The 10,043-nt window shown below is 36.8% G+C and overlaps 1 protein-coding gene across 1 annotated transcript in view; it reads left to right on the forward strand.

The window, feature by feature from the left end:
- Positions 1–9,666, forward strand: part of ENPP1 (ectonucleotide pyrophosphatase/phosphodiesterase 1) — a 71,558-nt gene extending 61,892 nt beyond the window's left edge. Inside the window, exons 20-25 of the mRNA XM_040239219.1 lie at positions 441–592; positions 2,402–2,531; positions 3,563–3,643; positions 4,479–4,611; positions 6,762–6,924; positions 9,135–9,666. Coding sequence (XP_040095153.1) covers positions 441–592; positions 2,402–2,531; positions 3,563–3,643; positions 4,479–4,611; positions 6,762–6,924; positions 9,135–9,305 — 830 coding nt within the window. The 3' untranslated portion in view covers positions 9,306–9,666. The remainder of the gene's footprint in view (positions 1–440; positions 593–2,401; positions 2,532–3,562; positions 3,644–4,478; positions 4,612–6,761; positions 6,925–9,134) is intronic.
- Positions 9,667–10,043: the final 377 nt, after the last annotated feature.

The raw sequence follows: 10,043 nt of genomic DNA on the forward strand, positions 1-10,043 counted from the left end.
GTATATGTACGTTATTCTATTTGGGGTAGTTTCATAATTTCAGTTTAAAATTTTTGCTTTCTGAGTATACACATCATCCAGAAAACTTTCTTTTGATTATGTTTTGGAAAATAAGTAATAAAGATAATATTAAAGAATTTTAGTAATATAAGTCCTAATTACTGAAATTCCTAGCAATCTCATGTAGTATCTTCTTGTGATATCTTAATATCACATTGATATTTCAGGATCTACATAGGCACACACTGTTGTGAACCCCTTTTTTAAAAATTATTTATGGTTCTGTTCTTTGTAAGTAGTTTTATTTTGCAGTTACAAATAATTCTTCAATAGGATTAAGTAGAGAAAAGGATCAGATGAGTGTGTATCATTATGTCTTACCATACAAAGCACACTAAGTGTGTTTGAACGGTGGTTTCACTTTCCCCCTATGACCCAAGAGAAGACCATTAGGCGTGGCACTCTACCCTATGGAAGACCCAGAGTTCTCCAGAACAGCACTGTCTGTCTGCTTCACCAGCACCAGTTTGTGAGTGGTTACAGCCATGACATCCTGATGCCCCTTTGGACATCCTACACCATCGACAGAAATGCAAGTATTTGTCACCTCTTTACCTCTGCGTGGTTATTTTATACTATTACTAAGCAAAACTTTGTCAGCATCATTTCTCACTGTCAATCTCGGCTCTGTAACCAGCTCCCAAATTAGATCACTGAACCGAGAGTCAGAAAAATTAGGTCCCGGTTCTAGCTTGTCCCCTGACTAGCTATGTGACTCTGACATTCACAGCAAACCTTTGTGAAATGAAGGTATGCAGTGAAAGTATCTCCCATGCTTTGGTTTTTTTCTTGGTTTTAATATTTGATGATGCTAATTTCTAATTTCATGACATCACTTTTACAATTAATTACAGTTATTATTTCTAAATACACAGCTGTGTATGTACAAGGATTTCCCTCAGCTGCCCAAATCTTGGACCCTCAGAGATGGAGGACATTGAAGCTCAGTAACCTCACTGCATATACCACCTACAGGGAGACCTCCCAGACCAAACCAGGGAGAGGCCTGGGGTCCTGTCCACCACCCAGACTAGAGGAGTTCAGCCTTGAAAGGAGTAGGGGAAGATATACCAGAATAAGACCACCATTCTCCTTCACCCTCACCCCCTGGATGCTGTGGTAGCAAGATAAATGAGGAAAGAAATAGAGCTTGAGAAAGAGAATGGGGGCAGGAGATGAGATTTAGATCTTATCTGGAAATAAAGTTTTAAACTAGTTGTTGTTCAGTCCCTAAGTCATGTCCGACTCTTTGTGACCCCATGGACTGCAGCACACCAGGCTCCCTGTCCTTCACTATCTCTTGGAGTTTATTCAAACTCATGTCCATTGAGTCAGTGATGGCCATCAACCATCTCATCCTCTGTCGCCCTCTTCTTCTCCTGCCCTCATTCTTTCCCAGCATCAGGGTCTAAACTAGACTGACCAGATTTTCAGAAATTGAAAATGTCTGGTAAGATATAGGATGCTCTTAAAGGATAGAAAGGGGATTTGAGAGAGCTTAGTTGACTATAGCAGTTAGATTTTAAAAACAGAGTTATTGTTACTACTCACTAAGATTGTTCATATATATGTAATTTTTGTATCTCTATGTAGAGAGAATATACACACACATTCACATATGTACATAAAGTTTCTACCTTAATTTGATTTTTAATTTTTGAAGAACATCTTCAAACATTTCAAACACTTTTTAATTGACCTTGTAATATTGAGTTCGCCAAAAACTTGACTTGTGTTTTTCTGTAACATCTTCAAAAAACCCAAACGAACTTTTTGGACAACTCAGTATATAGCTGTTTACCCAGTGTTTTGTAGGTCCTCATCCTATTTATTATAGTTTAATACCTTAATTATAATGTCCTAGGACTCTGTTTGAATTTTCAGTTTTCTTATATAATGAAAGCTGTAAAAATTGAGTCATTACTACTCATGAGGTTTTCATATTGAATTGCTGTTCCATGGCTTTCCCCCACTGCCCCCCACCATTTTTGGCTGTATTGTAATATGAAAGAGTCTGACCTCTAAAAATCAGCAATTTACTACACAAAAGTTTGAAACTGAATAGACAAAAATATTATAAACAAAAGTAGCACGACACGGTAGGAAAAATTTGCACATATATGATGAGTGATTAATATCTTTAATATTATAATGAGTTTTTACACGTTGGTTAGAAACAAGATGAATACACTAATAGAAAAATGAAAAGTGGTGCAGGGCATGAACAGACAACCAGAACTGCATGATTTTATGACGTGGTTCACCTTTAATTATTTATAAAGCTCTAGTGTTTTGTTCTGTATGCCTCATCCCTGATTGTCCTTTTCATTTTGTTCTTCAGGACAGTTTCTTTACAGAAGACTTTTCCAACTGTCTTTACCAGGATCTCCGAATTCCTCTTAGTCCTGTCCATAAATGTTCATTTTATAAAAATAACGCTAAACTGAGCTATGGGTTCCTCTCCGCACCACGTAAGTCTCTTCCTCACTGACGTTCCCTTTCTCTTATGTTCTTTCTTTCTTCCATTTCCTTTTCTTTCTTATGGGGACATCTTGTTTATTTATTGGTGAAAACTGTGAATGGGAAATAGAACTATTAGGGAAAATTTTCAAGTATCTGAAACTTGACTTTTGGAAACCTGTTTACTTTTGTTTGGCGAGTGATGGATTTAGGGTAACCTCTGTAGATAGAACATTCTTCACTTTTCTACATTTCTTTTAAACAAAATTTGAGAAACTCTGGTCAAAAGGATGCATCAGGGTTCTTAGGAAGGAGATACCATTTTGTTGTTTAAAAAGAAAACTTTGATTTGTCAAAGAATGAGGTAAAGGGAGAGCCTGAGTTTGCTTGCTCTTTCACTGAATCAGAGCCCCTGGGGAATGGCTTTTTTTTTTTTTTTTAATTGTGTTCTATTTTTTTCAAGTGGCAGATCTGTATGTTAATGAGAAGACATTTTGAGGCCAGCCTAAAAAGGAAAAAGTCAGAAGACTCCAGTCAGTACGCTCAATATCCAGTCCAGTCCCCAGAGCAAGCTTCTGAAGTCAGAGCTTGGCTTTTGCATTATAAAAATAGGTCCAAGCCAGAAGTCCATACAAAGAAGCCTTGTCCATTTCAAGGCAGACATCCCTTGTGATGTTTTTTCTGGTTAGTAGGTGTTCTGAAGCCAGATGTTCTCATTTTTACTTTTCTCCGTGAAAGAGTTCAAGGACAGATTGTTGACACAATATACTTTAGTTGAAAATAAGGCAAATGAGGTAAAATTTGAATATGTTTAATTTAGGCCCTTCATATTAAAGATTTTGTTTCTTCATCTTGAAGAAGAAAAGATCCATTTTTTTTTAAGGGACCTGATCACATTGCATTTCCCTCCTTGATCTAGTACCTGGGAAAGTGTTAGGAGTTTAAGATGATAGCCCATGTTTTAAATACCCCCATGAGAAAGTATAATTCTTACTGTGATTTGTGAAGAATGAAATAGTTGTTCTTGTTGTTTTCTTTGTAGAATTACATAAAGGTTCAAGTCAAGTATATTCTGAAGCATTGCTTACTACTAATATAGTGCCCATGTACCAGAGTTTTCAAGGTAAAATTTTTAATCTTATATATCATAATTTCAAATGAATTTCCCAAAATTATAGGTATGATTTATATGTAATGACTGATCCTCCAAATTAAATGACTAAACATCAAATATGTTCTTATAAGTTTGTTTAACTTAAAAAATACCAGTACACAAAAAAATCCTATAAGTATTGAATTATGATATAGTCCCATATTTATTATATGCTTTATATTTAAGTGTCTACAAACACTTTGGGTGGGAAAAGAATTTAATGTTCCTCCTAACTCATATAGCTAATGTAATCTACTAATAGATATTAAATTTCAGTCTGTTGCCTTATTTAACTATTTGGAAGTTCTTGACAATTGTTTTTAATTTAAAATGAATAGATTTTACATCATTATTAATTATTGCAACTATTGGCTTTTTTAAGAATAAATACACATTTATACTTTAAGTAACTTACAAAGCATACAAGGAAAATTATATTGTAGTTTACCTCTAGAATGCTTTTGAATAGTTCAAAATTCTCTAGAATATTTCAAAAAAAATACAGATGTTAACAATAAATTTGAATAGCTTGCCTTGTTTGTGTTGTTATATTTTTTTATGCTTAATGATAATATGTGATCTCAGCTTCATGATAATACATATGTTTGAGGATGCTTGAAGTAGAATTGAATTCAGCATTTGCTGGGTAGTCTTTCCAAGAGCAAAAGCTGAACAATGGATTTTTGGCCAGACTTCACTTTATCCCTAATTATGACAAATGCTAATTTTGATTCATAATTTGATTCATAGTTGATTTATGTCATCTTGTTCTTTTGACACTGTAACGTCTTCCTTCTTGTTTCAGTTATATGGCAATACTTGCATGGCACCTTACTGCAGAGGTATGCTGAAGAAAGAAATGGTCTCAATGTTGTTAGCGGTCCTGTGTTTGATTTTGATTATGACGGACGTTATGATTCCTTGGAGACTCTGAAGCAGTAAGAACATATTTCATTTACTCTTAAATACAGCTCTCAAATGGGACTACCATCCGGTTGAGTCAGCAGAACCTCTTCTATCTAACTATTCATATTTGTGTAGCTGACATTTCTGATTATGCAGGAAGCCCCTTGAAATAGCTGATTAATTTTGATGTTTTGATGTTCAGTAAAATATTTTTTTAGATGAAAGTAGTGTTTATCCCCCACTCAGCTTAGATGAATAATTCTATAGCTCATATTAAATACTGAACTCTGCCTTTTGTTAAGAAGATAACAACAGTGTTTAAAATCTCTTTCTGTGGCTATTGTGAAGATGCTGTTTAACTAGCAAACTGCCAGTTTCGAGATAAAGAATGATACAGTGTGGCTGGAGGCATCCCGAGTCAAAGACCTGAAGACATAAAGCCATAGCGCCGCAGTATTGCTATAGGGTGAACGTCACAGCTTTCAGTTTTATCCGACTCTGCTGCAAGGGGAATTTGTTGCAGGAATGAAAGTGCGGTGGACGAGGATGGCCATGTCCCAGATCACTTCTGAGTCCCTGAGATGGCCACCAAGTGTGGGTTGCTGGCTCCGCACAGGAAAGCCTTCAAGAGCGAGCCATAGTAAAGAAAAAGAAGGTTTATTCAGGGAGCTACACACTCCATAGATAGAATGTGGGCCATCTCAGAAGGCAAGAGGCACCAGGGTATGGAGTGTCCATTTTTATAGGGGTGGGTAATTTCACAGGCTAATGAGTGGGAGGGGTATTCCAGCTCTTTTGAGGAAGGGGTGGATATTTCCAGAAATTGGGCATTGCCCACTTTCTGATCTTTATGCTCAGCCTTGGAACTGGCGTGGTGCCTGTGAGCGTGTCATCTAGGACGCTGATGTGTTACTGTAAGTGTATACTGACCCCCAAGGTCTAGTGGAATTTGAATCGTCTGCCACCTTGGACCTAGTTTGGTGTAACCAATTTACGTCCTGTCCTTGGGCTGTGTCCTGTCCTTGGGCTATGTCATATCCTGGGGCCATGTTATGTTTTTAAAGGTTGTGCCCTGCCCCCTTCTGGTCTCAGACTGATACAGTGACCTTCTTGAGAAACCGTCAGTGGTGGTTTCATAAAGGAAAGAGGAAGAACATTTTAGAGATCGGTTGATCTTTATTAAAACAATTGCAAAATCTTTGGAAGCAATTTTGGTTCTTCAGTCTATGAGAAAAGTGGAGTGAAACATCTACTGGGATTCAGCCCCTTTCTGAGAACCACTCCCTCAGGCTGACTTAGAGATTACTGTTTACACATGTACACCTGTGACCACATCATTTGTAAAATTATATTTTTATTATAGTCTTTAAGGCAAAAAGGATCCTATGTAAATGTCTCAGAGGTGGCAGCAGGAGAATGGGTAAAGAAGAGAACTTATACCTTTCCCATTCACAGCTTCAACTGGAACACATTTTAATCTGCTTTATGTATTGTGGTTCCACATAAGATTGTGGTTTCTTTTTTTAATGATACCACCACTACCTTAAATTTTGGAAGATAACTAAAAAACCAAATGAATCTACTTTTTTTTTTTTTTTCCCCAAACAAATCTAATCTTGAGACCTAAGGAAACAGAATTAAGATGAGGTAAAGGTGTTACTTGGGACATCTTTGAGAATATGCTTTAATTAAAAAAAAAGTAAAAACAAAGTTATAGAATAGGAAAGAAGATCCAGTTAAAACAACAGCTTCTCTGAAGGAGCCGGAATGAAAAAAATCTCAAACCAGTTCTCTCTCTTTCACTCTCTGTTCATAACTGCCTGGAGTTTAAAAGATTCTCAGTAATGCTTTAGAGTCTTGGTTGTACATATTCAAAATTGATGATTTTTCCCCTTAGTGTCTCAATTCCAATTTGTTAAGGTGGAATTACCAAAAAAATACAAAATTTTAATAAATTTCTATAAAAAGTAACATTATTTGGATTGTGTTTCTGTGTCTTCTAATTCTTCTCCATCTGGCAGAAAATGTTGAGGTATTATGATGACTAACTTCTTACAATATATTTAATTATTTGACTGAACTTTATTTGGGGATGTATTGTATTAAAAATATACTTTAGTGAAATAGTCATTAAAGGGAATAGTTATTTTTTTCTTAAAGTGAATATTACGATATTTTACAGAAACAGCAAAATCATCCGTAATCAGGAAGTTCTGATTCCAACTCATTTCTTCATTGTGCTAACAAGTTGTAAAAACACATCCCAGACTCCCTTACAGTGTGAAAATTTAGATACCATGGCTTTCATTTTGCCTCACAGGACTGACAATAGTGAAAGCTGTGCGGTAAGTGGCCTTTGTTAATTTATCTTTAAGCATTGATAGATAAATATATTTGTGCATGTCTTACATCTGACATTACTGTGGGAAAAGAAGACATAACTAGAACATACATGTTTGAGATTATAGAATGGTTTTAAACTTGATCCTCTTAGTTTATTCAAAGAAGATTATTCTTGTCTGTTAAAAGCACTAACAGTAAGATCAAAACATAAAAACTTAGTTGACGTCATATGGCTTAGCCACTAAATCCATGTATAAATTCTGGGCCCTCCCCTGGGGAAAAAAAAGGGCTGCAATAGATTTATGCTTACATTTCACTAACCAAAATGATGTTAAGTGCCTTGAATTAGGTGTTAAGCTCCTTTTCCATCTGTACCATTCCAAAAGCTATTATACTGATAATAATAGCTTTTTTAAATGTAAGCATTTAACAAATTCTATGGCAGTGTAACCAGAAGACACTTAATATTGGACTTGAACCAGAAAGTGAATCGTTTGAAGGTATATCAGATATACTTGGTCTTCCCTGGTAGCTCAGATGGTAACAAATCCACCTTCAATGAGAGAGACCTAGGTTCAGTCCCTGGGTTGGGAAGATCCCCTGGAGAAGGGCATGGCAACCCACTCCAGTATTCTTGTCTAGAGAATCCTCATGGACAGAAGAGCCTGGTGGGCTACAGTCCATGGGGTCACAAAGAGTTGGACATGACTGACCGACTAAGCACATAGCACATATACTTACTGACCCCTTCTGTTTCATGTCTGAAATAGTGACTAAGGATTAGCTGGATTTTGGCCTGAGAGATGTCTTTTATTTATTCATGTAAATGCTGGAACAGATGGCAAATATCTATTGGCCAAGTAGTCTACTGAGTCAGGCTCTTCCCTTGAAAGCCAGAGTGAGGGTTGCTGGAATGGAGGAGTCTAACAGCAGTACTGGGTGGTGGATGATTGGAAGCTAATGGAAAATGGAAATTATTGATCTGTTCCCTTTTATGTGAAAGTCTGTATTTATTATTTTCAACTAATAATATCATCAGGGCACATGAACCTTTATTGAAGTATGTCTTTAAAGTATAATCATAGCACACCAGCCAGTGGATATGTTCTTCATCTGACTTTCTCCAGTCACCATTTTCAGAAAAACACCAATATATGGATGTATGATTTCCATCTCTGCTTCCATGTGGCAGAGCATAAGCCTTTTAATTCTTTTTTGATCTCATATTCTCTAGAACTTCACTACTTCACCAGAAATGAAAGTGTGTTTTTCCACTTCCCCTAACCCTTTCTTCATTGCAACTGTGTAGATAACTGATTCTGATAAGAACTAGCATTTGTATAGCTCATTTGCACACATCATTGTGTTTGATCTTTAGAGCAACCCTGTGAGGAGGGCACAGGTAAGAGAATTAGTATTCCGATATTAAATAACTTCCCTCAGTTTACCTGGTAGGATAAAGGTAGAAGTAGAACTTGAATCCAAGTTGTTGTTCAGTCACCCAATCATTCTGACTCTTTGCAGCTCCATGGACTGCAGGATGCCAGGCCTCTCTGTCCCTCACCATCTCCCAAAGTTTACCCAAGTTCATGTCCATTGCATCAGTGATGCCATCCGGCCATCTCATCCTCTGATGCCCTTTTTCTGCTCTCAATCTTTCCCAGCATCAGGGACTTTTCCAATGAGTGCTATTCGCATCAGATGACCAAAATACTGGAGTTTCAACTTCAGCATCAGTGCTTCAACCAGTATTCAGGGTTGATTGATTTCCCTTAAGATTGACTGGTTTGATCTTGCTGTCCAAGGGGCTCTCAGGAGTCTTTTCCAGCACCATTGTTTGAAAGCATCAGTTCTTTGGCATCATTCCAAGTTCCTTTCTGCTAATTCCCGTATTCTTTCTACCATGGCATGTTACCTCTGTTTTCCAACATTTTTAACCCCATACTTTGGTGTTTCTTGCACCAAGGCAATGTGGGTACATCTGTTCCACATATACTTTCCTCAGATTTGATACATCTACTAAACAAACATGAATGGTATGTATTGGATGGTGAACTACTCAAGAGCAGGGATTATGCCTAACAATTCTCATGGCATCTGCCGTTTAAGAGACCGGGTGTCATGGCTGATTACAATGAGGGAGATGCAGAGAGTGTAGGGAAGGTGGGTTGACTGTTGTCCAGTGACTTGTCTTCCTTTCCCACCCTCATAGCACGGGAAGCATGAATCTTTATGGGTTGAAGAATTGTTGAAGCTACACAGAGCTCGGATCGCAGATGTTGAACACATCACCGGACTCAGCTTCTATCAAGAAAGAAAAGAGCCAATTTCAGACATTTTAAAGTTGAAAACACATTTGCCAACCTTTAACCAAGAAGACTGACACTTTTTTTATTCCAAAAACACGGCAGTAAATCTTTGTGAAAGAGCCTTCTGTTTTATACATCCTCTATTTACACTTGCATTGTTTGGAGACTGTCGACCAGAGTTAGAACTGGGAATCCTCTGTGATACACGACCTTCTCAGGGAAACTTGTGGCCTCCGCGTAACAGTAGGAAAGTGTTCCTACTGAGTCTCACACATGTTTGAATGTGTAAGAATTGTTCAGATTTGGGAATAAAGACAGATCATACCTAAAACTGCTCTTCTACTTCTCTTAAGGGCAGAAGGAGCTGTGAACGTTCTCTGGACACCAGATGTTTGAATCATATTATCATTAATAAATTGCTATGATGCTGACAAACACTAGACTAATCAATAGGATTGGACTAGACCATATTTCATTAGTTTATTCACGGGAATTTAAAAGTGATTCTGGATTCTTTTTAACTTGGGTATTCATTTATTTTCATTTTAATCAAAAAAGTTAATGGGAGCAGAAATATTTGAAGCCCTATTTTATCCCTTCTGTACACCCCCTCAAAAGCTATTTTTAAGTTGTAATTGGGTTTCTTCAGATTTAATGATTTTTTTCAGGTTAAACTTTGAAGGACCATCTGTACTGAGTGTATCTACCCTTTATAAAATTTTATTCTACATTTGTACCAAAAAAGAAAAATATTCCCAATCTGATCACTGATAATATAGGTTGAAAATAACTCCAGTAATGGTTATTTTACA

This window comes from Oryx dammah, unplaced genomic scaffold, assembly GCF_014754425.2.
Source record: "Oryx dammah isolate SB20612 unplaced genomic scaffold, SCBI_Odam_1.1 HiC_scaffold_4, whole genome shotgun sequence".
Lineage (NCBI taxonomy): Eukaryota > Metazoa > Chordata > Mammalia > Artiodactyla > Bovidae > Oryx > Oryx dammah.